Raw genomic sequence first — 15,346 nt, 5'->3', positions numbered from 1 at the left:
GACCTGTCCTTTTTTCCCCCTAAGGTAAGTCTTTCCGCTCCCGGGATTGGAATGACTCCTTACCCTCTCCTTTAAAACCCACTTCCTTTCGTCTTCCCCTCTCCTTCCCTCTTTCCTGATGAGGCAACAGTTTGTTGCGAAAGCTTGAATTTTGTGTGTATGTTTGTGTTTGTTTGTGTGTCTATCGACCTGCCAGCGCTTTTGTTCGGTAAGTCACCTCATCTTTGTTTTTATATATAATTTTTCCCACGTGGAATGTTTCCTTCCATTATATTCATATCATATATATATATATATATATATATATATATATATATATATATATATATATATATATAAACAAAGATGATGTGACTTACCAAATGAAAGTGCTGGCAGGTCGACAGACACACAAACATACACACAAAATTCAAGCTTTCGCAACAAACTGTTGCCTCATCAGGAAAGAGGGAAGGAGAGGGAAAGACGAAAGGATGTGGGTTTTAAGGGAGAGGGTAAGGAGTCATTCCAATCCCGGGAGCGGAAAGACTTACCTTAGGGGGAAAAAAGGACGGGTATACACTCGCACAAACACACATATCCATCCACACATATACAGACACAAGCAGACATATTTAAATATGTCTTTCCGCTCCCGGGATTGGAATGACTCCTTACCCTCTCCTTTAAAACCCACTTCCTTTCGTCTTCCCCTCTCCTTCCCTCTTTCCTGATGAGGCAACAGTTTGTTGCGAAAGCTTGAATTTTGTGTGTATGTTTGTGTTTGTTTGTGTGTCTATCGACCTGCCAGCGCTTTTGTTCGGTAAGTCACCTCATCTTTGTTTTTATATATAATTTTTCCCACGTGGAATGTTTCCCTCTATTATAACTATATATATATATAAATATAATAGAGGGAAACATTCCACGTGGGAAAAATATATCAAAAAAGAAAGATGATGAAACTTACCAAACAAAAGCGCTGGCAGGTCGATAGACACACAAACAAACACAAACATACACACAAAATTCTAGCTTTCGCAACCAATGGTTGCCTCGTCAGGAAAGAGGGAAGGAGAAGGAAAGACAAAAGGATATGGGTTTTAAGGGAGAGGGTAAGGAGTCATTCCAATCCCGGGAGCGGAAAGACTTACCTTAGGGGGGAAAAAAGGACAGGTATACACTCGCACACACACACATATCCATCCACACATACACAGACACATACACAGACACAAGCAGACATTTGTAAAGGCAAAGAGTTTGGGCAGAGATGTCAGTCGGGGCGGATGTACAGAGGCAATGATGAAGTTGAAAGACAGGTGGGGTATGAGCGGCGGCAAATTGAAATTAGAAATTAGCGGAGATTGAGGCCTGGCGGATAGCGAGAAGAAAGGATATGCTGAAGGGCAAGTTCCCATCTCCGGAGTTCTGACAGGTTGGTGTTAGTGGGAAGTATCCAGATAACCCGGACGGTGTAACACTGTGCCAAGATGTGCTGGCCGTGCACCAAGGCATGTTTAGCCACAGGGTGATCCTCATTACCAACAAACACTGTCTGCCTGTGTCCATTCATGCGAATGGACAGTTTGTTGCTGGTCATTCCCACATAGAACGCTTCACAGTGTAGGCAGGTCAGTTGGTAAATCACGTGGGTGCTTTCACACGTGGCTCTGCCTTTGATCGTGTACACCTTCCGGGTTACAGGACTGGAATAGGTGGTGGTGGGAGGGTGCATGGGACAGGTTTTACACCGGGGGCGGTTACAGGGGTAGGAGCCAGAGGGTAGGGAAGGTGGTTTGGGGATTTCATAGGGATGAACTAAGAGGTTGCGAAGGTTAGGTGGACGGCGGAAAGACACTCTTGGTGGAGTGGGGAGGATTTCATGAAGGATGGATCTCATTTCAGGGCAGGATTTGAGGAAGTCGTATCCCTGCTGGAGAGCCACATTCAGAATCTGATCCAGTCCCGGAAAGTATCCTGTCACAAGTGGGGCACTTTTGGGGTTCTTCTGTGGAAGGTTCCGGGTTTGAGGAGATGAGGATGTGGCTCTGGTTATTTGCTTCTGTACCAGGTCGGGAGGGTAGTTACGGGATGCAAAAGCTGTTTTTAGGTTGTTGGTGTAATGGTTCAAGGATTCCGGACTGGAGCAGATTCGTTTGCCCTACAGCCTAGGTCTTCGTGGCAAACGAATCTGCTCCAGTCCGGAATCCTTGAACCATTACACCAACAACCTAAAAACAGCTTTTGCATCCCGTAACTACCCTCCCGACCTGGTACAGAAGCAAATAACCAGAGCCACATCCTCATCTCCTCAAACCCGGAACCTTCCACAGAAGAACCCCAAAAGTGCCCCACTTGTGACAGGATACTTTCCGGGACTGGATCAGATTCTGAATGTGGCTCTCCAGCAGGGATACGACTTCCTCAAATCCTGCCCTGAAATGAGATCCATCCTTCATGAAATCCTCCCCACTCCACCAAGAGTGTCTTTCCGCCGTCCACCTAACCTTCGCAACCTCTTAGTTCATCCCTATGAAATCCCCAAACCACCTTCCCTACCCTCTGGCTCCTACCCCTGTAACCGCCCCCGGTGTAAAACCTGTCCCATGCACTTTCCCACCACCACCTATTCCAGTCCTGTAACCCGGAAGGTGTACACGATCAAAGGCAGAGCCACGTGTGAAAGCACCCACGTGATTTACCAACTGACCTGCCTACACTGTGAAGCGTTCTATGTGGGAATGACCAGCAACAAACTGTCCATTCGCATGAATGGACACAGGCAGACAGTGTTTGTTGGTAATGAGGATCACCCTGTGGCTAAACATGCCTTGGTGCACGGCCAGCACATCTTGGCACAGTGTTACACCGTCCGGGTTATCTGGATACTTCCCACTAACACCAACCTGTCAGAACTCCGGAGATGGGAACTTGCCCTTCAGCATATCCTTTCTTCTCGCTATCCGCCAGGCCTCAATCTCCGCTAATTTCTAATTTCAATTTGCCGCCGCTCATACCCCACCTGTCTTTCAACTTCATCATTGCCTCTGTACATCCGCCCCGACTGACATCTCTGCCCAAACTCTTTGCCTTTACAAATGTCTGCTTGTGTCTGTGTATGTGTGGATGGATATGTGTGTGTGTGCGAGTGTATACCTGTCCTTTTTTCCCCCTAAGGTAAGTCTTTCCGCTCCCGGGATTGGAATGACTCCTTACCCTCTCCCTTAAAACCCATATCCTTTTGTCTTTCCTTCTCCTTCCCTCTTTCCTGACGAGGCAACCATTGGTTGCGAAAGCTAGAATTTTGTGTGTATGTTTGTGTTTGTTTGTGTGTCTATCGACCTGCCAGCGCTTTTGTTTGGTAAGTTTCATCATCTTTAGAAGGCTAAGTAGTGGTAGAAAGCTGGAATGTTTTCTGAATTTTAATGATGAAATTGAAATTTTCATAACTGAAAACAACAGAAATATCTCTGAATTAAAGAATACAGGTTGATTACGTGACATAGCACTTTTGTCTGACACTACTAATAAATACACGACTTCAAGGCAAAAATATGTTGATTACTCAACTTTATTACATCTTTTCAATGCAAATTAAATCTGTTTCAAACCCGCCTGAGATAAGCCAATTATGTCAGTTTTCCTGATTACAAGAAAGTATCAGAAAAGTTAGAAGCCAACTTTAAGATTACATACAGTGAAAAAGTAGGTAACTTGATATTAGCCATGAAGGCTCTTTCCACTAATTTTCACAGAGTAAAGGCATTGCTAAATTTTTTTAGGTGCCATTTTGCCTGAAAATGCACGAGAAGTAGTGCAGCTGGGACTTTTCAACATGCAAAGTGAGGAGACACTGCAAGTTAAATATGTTGAATTTCTATTATTTTTGTTGATAAAAATAATTGTAGTTTGTACGTAGACAGTACTTTAAAATGTGCTAGGCTTTTTAAGTCAGTCTATGTATGTATACAAACTTACTCCACAATGAACATTAACAAATAAAAAAAAAAGGAACTGCAACACAAACGACAATTTAGAGTCAGTTCTGCATTTGCCTGTGATAACAATTAAGCCAAACATCAAAACAGCTGTGTAAATATTGTTTCTTTAAAAGTACATTGTGAAAAAGGTCATCAACTAATTATGTGTGTGTGTGTGTGTGTGTGTGTGTGTGTGTGTGTGTGTGTGTGTGTGTGGACGTATGTTTGTATTATTATTGTCGTCATCATCATCGTTATTATTTTTCCAGCCAGTACAGTTACAAGATGGGCTTGTGGTATGCAGTTGAAAGTCTGTACAACACTGCCCTAAGATATCATTGACATGTTGATATTATTATACTAAAAAGAACAAATACTTAACATTTCATTATATTTATGCTTAACGTAATGTTATTAAACAATGGAGAACTCAGGATGAAATAACAGATTCAAGACATTTGCTGGGAGATCACTTTTGTTGCGGGCTAGTCACGTTTACTGATGCAGTAAACCTTATTTTCAGTAAACTGTGTGAGACTGCCATATTCCCAAGGAAGTATGTTCTGTAAAATAACTGCACAAGGTGGTGCAGTGGTTAACACACTAGATTCGCATTGGGGATGATGACAGTTCAAACCTGCATCCAGCCATCCAGAGTTAGGCTTACCAATCACTACAGGCAGATGCTGGGATTGTTCCTTTGAAAGAGCACAGTCAAGTTTGTTCTTCATTCTTGACATAATCTAAGCTTGCTATATTTCTGAATGGCCTCGATGCAATGTCGATCAGAAATTAAACCTTGTCTTCCTTCTTCCTTTCTTTGTAAAATATGGAAAAGTCACTGGTTTTCGTAGCTGCGGACGTCGCCCCGGTAGCTGAGTGGTCAGCGCGATGGAATGTCATGCCAAGGGTCCCGGGTTTGATTCCCAGCTGGATTGCACATTTTCTCTGTTCAGGGACTGGGTGTTGTGTTGTCCTAATCATCATCATCATCATCATCTCATCCTCATCGACACGCAAGTCGCCGAAATGGCATCAACTCAAAAGACTTGCACAAGGCAAATGGCCTACCCGATGGGAGGCCCTAGCCACAAAACATCTCAGCTCTATCATAGCTGCGGACCAAAGTTGCACCCATTTCTTTGCAATGTAGTTAGTAATAAAGTGATGAGATATCACCGACTGCAGTAACCAGTTATTTATAGTGACACATTATTAAACATTGTTCATTGTCCCCTGTGCAGTATTGCCTGTATTTGTTGTTGCTGTGTCGTGGTCTTCAGTCCAGAGACTGGTTTGATGCAGCTCTCCATGCTACTCTATTCTGTGCAAGCTTCTTCATCTACCAGTACCTTCTGCAACCTACATCCTTCTGAATGTGTTTAGTGTATTCATCTCTTGGTCCCCCTCTACAATTTATACCCACCATGCTGCCCTCCAATACTAAATTGGTGATCCCTTGATACCTCGAGAGTATGTCCTACCAACTGATCCCTTCTTCTAGTCTAGTTGTACCACAAATTTCTCTTCTCCTCAATTCTATTCAATACCTCCTCCTTAGTTATGTGATCTACCTATCCAATCTTCAGCATTCTTCTGTAACACCACATTTCAAATGCTTCTATTCTCTTCTTGTCTAAGCTATTTATTGTCCACGTTACACTCTATGCAAATACTTTCAGAAACGACTTCCCAGCACTTAAATCTATACTCGATGTTAACAAATTTCTCTTCTTTAGAAACGCTTTCCTTGCCATTACCAGTCTACTTGGTATATCCTCTCTACTTCGACCATCATCAGTTATTATGCTCCCCAAATAGCAGAACTCCTTTACTACTTTAAGCGCCTCATTTCCTAATCTAATACCCTCAGCATCGCCCGATTTAATTCGAATATATTCCATTATCCTCGTTTTGCTTTTGTTGATGTTCATCTTATATCCTCCTTTCAAGAAACTGTCCATTCCATTCATCTGCTCTTCCAGGTCCTTAGCTGTCTCTGAAAGAATTACAATGTCATCGGCGAACCTCAAAGTTTTTATTTCTTCTCCATGGATTTTAATTCCTACTTCAAATTTTTCTTTTTTTTCCTTTACTGCTTGCTCAATATACAGATTGAATAACATCGGGGATAGGGTGCAACCGTGTCTCACTCCCTTCCAAACCACTGCTTCTCTTTCATACCACTCGACTCTTATAACTGCCACCTGTTTCTGTACAAATTTTAAATAGCCTTTCGATCCCTGTATTTTACTCCTGCCACCTTCAGAATTTGAAAGAGAATATTCCAGTCAACATTGTCAAAAACTTTCTCGAAGTCTACAAATGCTAGAAACGTAGGTTTGCCTTTCCTTAATCTATTTTCTAAGATAGGTCATAGGGCCAGTATTGCCTCATGTGTTGCAACATTTCTACAGAATCCTAACTGATCTTCCCAGAGGTCGACTTCTACCAGTTTTTCCATTCATCTGTAAAGAATTTGTGTTAGTGTTTTGCAGCCATGGCTTATTGAACTGATAATGTGGTAATTTTCACATCTGTCAACACCTCTTTTCTTTGGGATTGGAATTATTATATTCTTCTTGAAGTCTGAGGGTATTTTACCTGTCTCATACATCTTGCTCACCAGATGGTAGAATTTTGTCAGGGCTGGCTCTCCCAAGGCTATCGGTAGTTCTAATGGAATGTTGTCTACTCCCGGGGCCTTGTTTCGACTCAGGTCTTTCAGTGCTCTGTCAAACTCTTCACACAGTATCATATCTCCCATTTCATCTTGATCCTATTCCATTTCCGTAATATTGTCCTCAAGAACATCGCCCTTGTATAGACCCTCTGTATACTCCTTCCACCTTTCTGCTTTCCCTTCTTTGCTTAGAATTGGTTTTCGATCTGAGCTTTTGATATTCAAACAAGTGGTTCTCTTTTCTCCAAAGGTCTCTTTAATTTCCATTTGCCTGTAATAAAGTAGTGATATAGCAGTTCTAGGATTATTAAAATACTTTGTTGTTATCTGAGAAATGTATGTTTAATGCCCTTTTCCACTGCAACTGTTCTGACATTCAGTATTCTGCTTTTTTCTGTCTTAAGTATACTTAGAACGTTTTTCACCAGGTGTTAGCCATGGTGGTGACAAGTGTTTGCTCATCTCTTTCACATGTTATGGTAACAGGGTTTCCATTCTGTTACCAGCAAAGGTTAAAATTGAAAACTTGCATTACACATTCATTTTATCACTTTTTTCTCTAGCTATCAGACCAGTGATTGAATGAAGTGTAAGTTATCCACTTGAATCTCTGCCACCACCAAAAAGGAAAGATTATTGTCACCATATCATGCGAAAGGATCAGTTAGCACGTGCCACCACTGAAGATACTCTTCAATAAACCAGGACAAAGAAATCAAAGTAATAAATTTATTTGAGTATTGCTTTGTATAGGTACATTTTGTTGTATATGTTGGTGAGCTGCTTAGGCCTCCACTTCACGTTTTACTGCCCCCCCCCCCCCCCCCCCCTTCGCAAAATCAGTTCTCCTCCTGTTTCTTACCAGCTTTACAAAATTGGATCTACATATGTTGAGGAAAAGTGGGAATGTCTCAAACTTTGTTTCCAACTCAGCCACCCTTCAAGCTCCCCCCTCCCAATCTTCCCTTTAATTTTTTTTTTTTTTTTTTTTTTTTTTTTTTTTTTTTTTTTTTTTTTTTTTTTTTTTTCAGGAGAGAAGAACATCACATTATACTACAAAGTTATCAAAGATTACACAAACAATAGAAAATCCTGAAAATTTTTGAAAAGGATATATTGCTACTTCCCGTATAGAGAAGATGTTGAGTTGCACACAGGCACAACAAAAAGACTGCTGTACATTTGAGCTTTTGGCAGAAGGCCTTCTTGTAAAGTAGAAAACACACACACGTCTCAGTGACTAGAGACAGTATTCATATGTGTGTGTGTGTTTTCTACTTTGTAAGAACACTTTTTGGCTGAAAGTTCAGAAGTCTTTTTATTATGCCTGTCTTCAACTTAAAACATCTACTCTATATAGTAGGTAGCAGTCTATCCTTTTCATAATATTGTCAAAGGTCTATACAATAATATAGTATTTCTATAATTACATGTTAAACTTTAGTGACCGTATTAGGAGGTTCAGAAGATTTAAGTAGTTCAAAAGTAAGTGCTGAGGCCTGTAAGCAATCCACAAAACCAGAAAAATTGTAAATTGCATTTGTTTTTAGTTACAGGGGACAATAGAAGGCAATTCCAAATATTTAGAAGAAACTGGTGAATTGGGCATATAGATATTGACAACCTGAAGAAAGTAGTACAGTGATAATACAGCATGATAATTCAATTAAATGATGAGTAACTTTGATAGTTACTAACTACATTCTAGAAATAATTTGTTTGTTCCAGCATGAGAGCCTAGTGGTACGGTTCTGTTCTCTATATGGTGAGCTATAATACTTCCGTTTCCATGCTTATCAAGTTTTAGCCCTCTGACACTGCCTCAGAGAACCTCTTATGAGATAATCATCAGTTGGCTGTCTAATGTTATTGCTTGTATTGATGACAACATAGGCAATTGTTAGAGCTGCATATAAAATATGGCTCTGGGTTATTAGGAAGTGGAAATAAAATTTGAGTGGATAACTATAAATATTTTTAGCATACAGCGTTGAATAGGGTGCAAGGATTGGACAGAGCTGTACTATACTCACGCTCCATTAGATAGTATATAAAGATTTGGTATTTAATGCAGTCCGGCAGCTAAATCGTTGTAGTTTAGTTTTCAAATGGTAGTAGAAATGCTCTCAGATATTCAGTACAATTGATTACACAGTGTGAAAGACATCCAACTGACTATCTATTGCAGGATTTCTTTAAGGGAAATTTTGGAGATTTGATCCCCCAGAATATACTAAAACTGGAATAAATTATATGTAACTATTTTTTCACAGTTCTTAACTCATGAAAAAATAACTCAGACCTCCAGAGCTAAAGATTTGACATTTTTGGTAGTAGAAATGTCTACAAAAAGTGTTTTATCACTAAAAATAGAGAAAAGGGTAAAACATCACACTTGGTTAAGGATGTTACATAACTTTTTATGGAAGCCAACATCAGTTTCAGCTTCTTTAAATGTCATTTCATCACTGTTTTTGTGTCTCTGTTTTTATTGTTTTTCCGCATTGTGTTCTGATAATTGTTGAGTTGAAAAAATAATTTGTGTTTTTATAAGTAGTAACTGAAGATGATGTGATTATCAACATTTTGCACTTGATATTCTGAGAGTTATAGTACAAGTATGGTGTAATTTAAAAATTAGTTTTTTGCAGTGTTAATCTCAGTTTACACAGTATACGGGAGTTGTGATATGTTATGGTGGGTTTGTCTTAAACGTTATTGAAGAGTTACTAAAAAAAAGGCAACCTATTTAATTGTGCGATACTTTAAGCATGTTTTAACAGGGTGTATACAACCCGGAGAGCCGGGAAAAACCCAGGAATTTTTTAGAATTCCGGGAATTTTTTGTTGTTTTAGTTAAATTTTTGTAATCTTGACTGGTAAGAACCGATACTCTAACAAAGGATATTACTGTATCCCGCTACTGCAGAATAACACTGCAGCATTAAAACATGAAAGAGAGGAAAAAAAAAAAAAAAACTTAAATTGCAAAGGAAATTTGCCATATGAAATAACATAGTGTTTGTACTAGCGTCTGCCAACAGCAAAATGTGTCAAAGGCTTTCGGAAGACTATGCAATGCTTCATAACAACAAATTGCCTCCAACGAGCGTGACGTCACAGCTGTTTACATTAGACTCATTTAATCAGTTACAAGCGGGCTCATGCACACGCGCAGTTGAGTCGCGAATGAGTAGTACCTTCTCCCACATCTGGCCACAGAAATGTGGCTGTTGGCTGTGTAAGCAGCAGTAACAGCAACCAGCCACATGGTACCCGGAAAAATTTTACTTGCGCTCCCAAGTTGCCAGATTCACGCATGCGCAGCAGGCCCTGATCTGGTGGGGGTTGGGGGCAAACCGGGGTATCCGAACCGGGCGGCAATTTTTGGGGTAGGGGGCAAATTCATATTGTTGTGGAAAAAAACTTTGTTTCACAAAGCATCTAGCATCCAGCACACGTCGGTCTATCGATTATCCATATGACTTTGAAACGCACCCCTGCTGGTTTTTTGAACACATTCTAAGTTGATTTTTGAATGTGTGCATAGTGTACATGATGTCTCTGCCAGAGGAGTCCTCATGACATCTAGAAATAAACTTTCCTGCAGACAAAACGGGACGGGGCTATAGGAGCTGAGCGGAATAAAGCTGAACCAGTGAATGCCAAATGCTGCTTGTTTATGTGGTCGATTTGGTTTGCGAATGTTCAGCGTTGTTATAATTACTAGTGAAATCCATAGATTCAGACTACCTGAGTGGAAATAAATGACTAACAGGAATAACAGGTAAGAAAGAATACATATTATGTTCTCGGTGTATCCAAGAATGTGAAATTTTGACAGAAAATGGTTTGAGTGATTGCTACACTAGACAGGGCCAGTTGAAGTCCCTGTGTGTTTAATTTCCTCTGTCCTGAAATTGATGACATCCATTACAAAATATCCATGTTTGAGTTCCACAGAGCGAAATACAGTGACGTGCGGTATAAGATTATAGTTTGAAGAGACATGGCACTGCACTGCACACTTAAAACCAAATAACGTGTTGAAAATTTTGTCGAAGATATATGTTTTATGTATCAGGCTAGTTTCAACTGTTCACTGCATTTCAAGTGCATGTTTTCATCTTCTAGCACATATGGCATTATGCCATAATAAAGAACCAAACATGAGATAATACAGTACTGGTACTCCAAGAAAATTTATGCCCCGAAAACCACATTGAAAAACTTAATATCAGGTTGAGGTCTACGTCATTGGGAATCTGGACATACGAATGTGCACTTTAAGGCAAACTATGCATTTTAGTAAGGATTACGAAATTCCGACACTCATGGAGTACCCTCTGATGTTCTGTTTCTTTTATGACATAATGCAAGATCTTTTCATGTTTCACAAGTAAGAACATACGGGCTTCCTACGTCACCGTAGCTGCGCCAGCATGGTGGCGCCTCTTATCTTGCGCTGTCTGGCAACTGCTGAAATGAATCTATTTATAACAGATCGCGGGAAAATATTGTGAATTGTTGTTTGAAAAGCGTTATTTTGAAAGCAAATTTCCTTTTTCGCAAGGTGAACTATGTGCGAGAATGTAGATGAATTTCTTAAATCACAGAGCGTTTGCTCTCTTTTGAAAATCAACTCTTTAATGACAAGCGATTTAGCAGAATTTCGAGCCCAGAAGATAAAAGATTAATGTCGCTATTAAAAATTTTAGTGGCATATTTGTGTGATGTATCTTAAAGTGTAACATGTGCTAAACAGCTCGACATTATATGCGAAAGCTTTTCTTTTCTTGTAACAACACCATGTATATTAATTTAAACCATTAACTTTTCCTGTTGGTGGAATTCGAATTTATACTTTCGTAACACAAAAATATGCAGCGTACATGTTGCTTCACATCAAAGATCTTTCCAAAACGTGTTTCTGCCCCCAGAGTTTCGTTTTCTAAAGTGCCGGGAAATTCTACACTGCTGTATAAAACATATCCATTCAAAGGATAAGTTTTACAGTTCCGAGGGAAAGTATACTCTCACTTAACATGGAAAAAAGTGTATTTTCACCTGGGAGAAAATGTATTATTAAACGGGAGATCCGGGAAAAACCCAGGAAATTTTTTTCCTTGTCTGCATATACACCCTGTTTAAACAACAGTGTTGATGACATCAGGATTGCACAGCTTTCTAATGGTATTGTGTTTTGTTCACAGGTGCTCTCAGGTTTATGCGCAAAATTATTGCCTTAAAAGATGAATTCTATAACAGATACATCATCAAAGGAAACCTTTTTGCCCCAGTAATTGATGCATTTATAAGAAATAATGGACGTTACAATCTTCTCGACTCAGCTATTTTGGAAATGTTTGAATTCATAAAACTGGTAAGTTCTCGAGCATTGTATGTATGTAATCACATCACAGGTAATAATTTATTAAAACTTATTTGTAAAGTTTTTACCTTATTGTTCCTTGCCTGGTTTAAAAAGCACCACAGTTTGGAGAGACACATTTCGTGTTTATAAGGCGATGTGATCTGTGTGAATCATAAATTCTCATCAGTGCACATTACTGCAATGAATGACAACTTCAGTTTAACTCATCCACTTGCCAAACACACACACACACACACACACACACTGTACAAAACCCATTAACAACCAGTAAATTAAAATGCAGAACAAAGCCTGATTCATAGTTTTGTAGGTTTCACTGTAAGAAATATCTTCCTGATCTAAACCAGATCAAATACCTACAGAATTATTCGTTCTAACTACAACAGCTAATTAGTCACATTGATTGTACTATCACTTGTTTTAAATACTTAACAATGCAGGCACAGTCCATTAGTGTTTTTTTTTTCTTAACATTTTTTTATTGCACTGACTTCCTTTCTTATATTCTGAGCTGATGAACATCAAGTGTAAAGTCTTTCTCCTCTTCAGCCCACTGTTTAAAATTCCAAGCTAACCGACCTTACTCTACATCCTTCCCAAACACAACACACCACACCATTCCATACAATACAATTGGTCCAGGTGTGAAGGCATCTAATATGAACAGTTCCAATTTGACAGCTATACTGCAGTTACTGATTGGCTCTTTGTGGCAAAGTTGTATCATCAACCACAAGAACAAGTGTTGGTTGTTCAACTGTTATACAACTCATATTGTGTCATTAGCACCTCTGAAGGTGCTTCCAGCTTAATCATAACTTACCTGGAGGTAGTTTCACTGTTGTTCACCTTCTATCACACATTGTCATTTCTTTGCGTTATTTTGCTACCTACCTGTTTAGTTTGCATTTGCATGAAGGAAGCTTATTATTAAGATACTACTATCATATTCAGGAGAAACAGAGTTAAAATCTCCATTGATGTTCTAGTTTTGAAGTGTATGTGGTTTATCTCGTTCGCTTCCATGGAACTTAGGATTAATTTTCTCCTCTGTGAGCACTGAGCGAGGTGGCACAGTGGTTAGCACACTGAACTCGCATTATGAAGGGCGATGTTTCAAACCCACGTCCGGCTGTCCTGATTTAGGTTTTCCGTGATTTCCCTAAATCACTTCAGAAAAATGCCCCGGTGGTTCCTTTGAAAGGGCGTGGCCAAATTCCATCCCCATCGTTCCCTAATCCGAGCTTGTTCTCGTTCTCTTGAAACCTCATTGTCGATGGGACGTTCAACACTAATCTCCTCCTCCTCCTCCTCCTCCTCCTCCTCCTCTGTTAGCAGCTTCTTTCCATCTCCATTTGCTGTAATATTCTGATCTGCAAATTCCATAATTTGATTCTTTCCACATGCTGTTTCCGACTCACTCTGTGATTCTAGATCATGAGTACTATGTTTACTCAACCATAAGATGATGATATTTTCCCCAAATTCATTAGTTGAAAAACACAACGTTGTCTTACATTCGCAGATTAAACTATTGCTGCTGAGTTCAGTGTTGTTACGTTTTGTAATAGATTTTATAGGGTGGTCTTAAATTTATGATGAAATTTTGCAATTGATATCACATACACATTCAATCTGAAGGTTTGTAGGAACGACGAAATCAGCTTAGCCAAGTATTAGGATGAATGTAGGGAGGGGAGGGCAGCGGCGAGTTGGCAGCAAACCTTCTCATACTGCCAACTGTGGGAATATATTACTGTACTGTGTACATTGGCTTTTTATGAGCAGCTGACACATTTAAACTAAAGTCCGCTGAAACTGTTTGTAGTCAAACTTGAACACACTTTAAATTCGGACAAATGCTCAACAATACTGCACATTTTTACAGGAGACAAATTAATGCTGACAAAAATATGTTCCCACAGAGCACTTGAAACATGGCTTAGCAAATGACATGAGTTTCAATAACAGCACTAAAACTGCTACTTCTCTACAGCACTGTTGATTTTCAAGGTTGGTTACAGTAAATCTGAAAGGGGACAATGTATTGTTGTCATCTGTTTTTCATATGTTCTCAGCAATGAAAGAACTGTAAATTGCAGGAATCAACAATGGATGTTGATTATAGCTGTGACTGTTGAAAAAATGAATCTATAAGTTAGTGTTTCACAATTGGTTCACACGGACAAGATGATGGTAAATTAAGTTAATGGTGATTCATGAAGCAAAGGCCTCAAACAACTGTACTGCAGGAAGAAAATTTAGTGTCACAGAAACTTAGGTTGTAGATGGCAGCAGATAAACAGTGTATTAAATAACACCAGTTCTGTGCACCAAACTGTCAGGGAACCAAAGCATGGAAGTTTTCTTAAATTAAAGCAACAGATTGTTCAGTATGTGTAGGAGAGACACAGTAAGCCTCCCAGATTACTCGAAAAGTTATCCCAATGAAGGTGTTGGACATAAAGACGGATTTACCAACTTGCATATGCCATGGAATTCAAAGCAAGTACTGGTTTATGGATATGATACAGAGCAATGCTAGCTCAGTGACTTCCCATGGCTTTTGACAAAAACTCCTTGCATATCAGCATTATATACGTATGTTTTTGGGTCATGGTCCGCCTTTAGCAAAACACAATTTTGTTTTTTAACCCAGGCATGTTTCACTGCAGTTGCAGCATCTTCAATGAGTTTTTATTTTGTGACTGTTGAAGATAAAGAATGTGCTTTACTGTTTGTATACATATAATAGTTTTTAAATCATAATAACAGATATTTCAAAAAAACACATAAAATTATGAATTCATACCTTTTTACCACATGGTGTGGTTTTTCCGATGTTTTGTGTTTCTACAGTGTCTGTTTTGTTCCACAGTTTGTCATCTGCAACCCCTTACACCTTAAAGTAGATAAATTGTTTAAACCAAAATAACGATTTGAAAATTGTTATTTCTATGCTTGAAATTAATTAATTCTGCGTGTGTGTGTGTGTGTGTGTGTGTGTGTGTGTGTGTGTGTGTGTGTGTGTGTGTGTGTGTGTGTGTGTGTCTATTTACATTATGTTTCACTTACGTTTTCTTTTTCCTCATCTTCATCACTGTCAAACACTATAGATTGAGTTGCCACTGTCACTGTTTCACTGTTTACCAGCTGTAAAAACAAACATGGCGGACAGTGGAACAGTTGAAGGTGTAAAAACAAGAGCCGGCCGGGGTGGCCGTGCGTTTCTAGGCGCTACAGTCTGGAACTGCGTGACCGCTACGGTCGCAGGTTCGAATCCTGCCTCGGGCATGGATGTGTGTG

General features: G+C 39.5%; 1 protein-coding gene across 3 annotated transcripts in view; it reads left to right on the top strand.

Moving 5' to 3' along the window:
• LOC126482311 (serine/threonine-protein phosphatase 4 regulatory subunit 3) overlaps positions 1 to 15,346 on the top strand; it is a 137,239-nt gene that overhangs the window by 100,793 nt on the left and 21,100 nt on the right. For all 3 annotated transcript variants that reach the window (XM_050106351.1, XM_050106349.1, XM_050106350.1), the window contains exon 14: positions 11,859 to 12,028. In XM_050106351.1, coding sequence (XP_049962308.1) covers positions 11,859 to 12,028 — 170 coding nt within the window. The remainder of the gene's footprint in view (positions 1 to 11,858; positions 12,029 to 15,346) is intronic.

This window comes from Schistocerca serialis, chromosome 5 (assembly GCF_023864345.2).
Source record: "Schistocerca serialis cubense isolate TAMUIC-IGC-003099 chromosome 5, iqSchSeri2.2, whole genome shotgun sequence".
In the NCBI taxonomy this organism is placed as follows: Eukaryota; Metazoa; Arthropoda; class Insecta; order Orthoptera; family Acrididae; genus Schistocerca; species Schistocerca serialis.
This window is presented reverse-complemented; position numbering and strand designations above follow the sequence as displayed.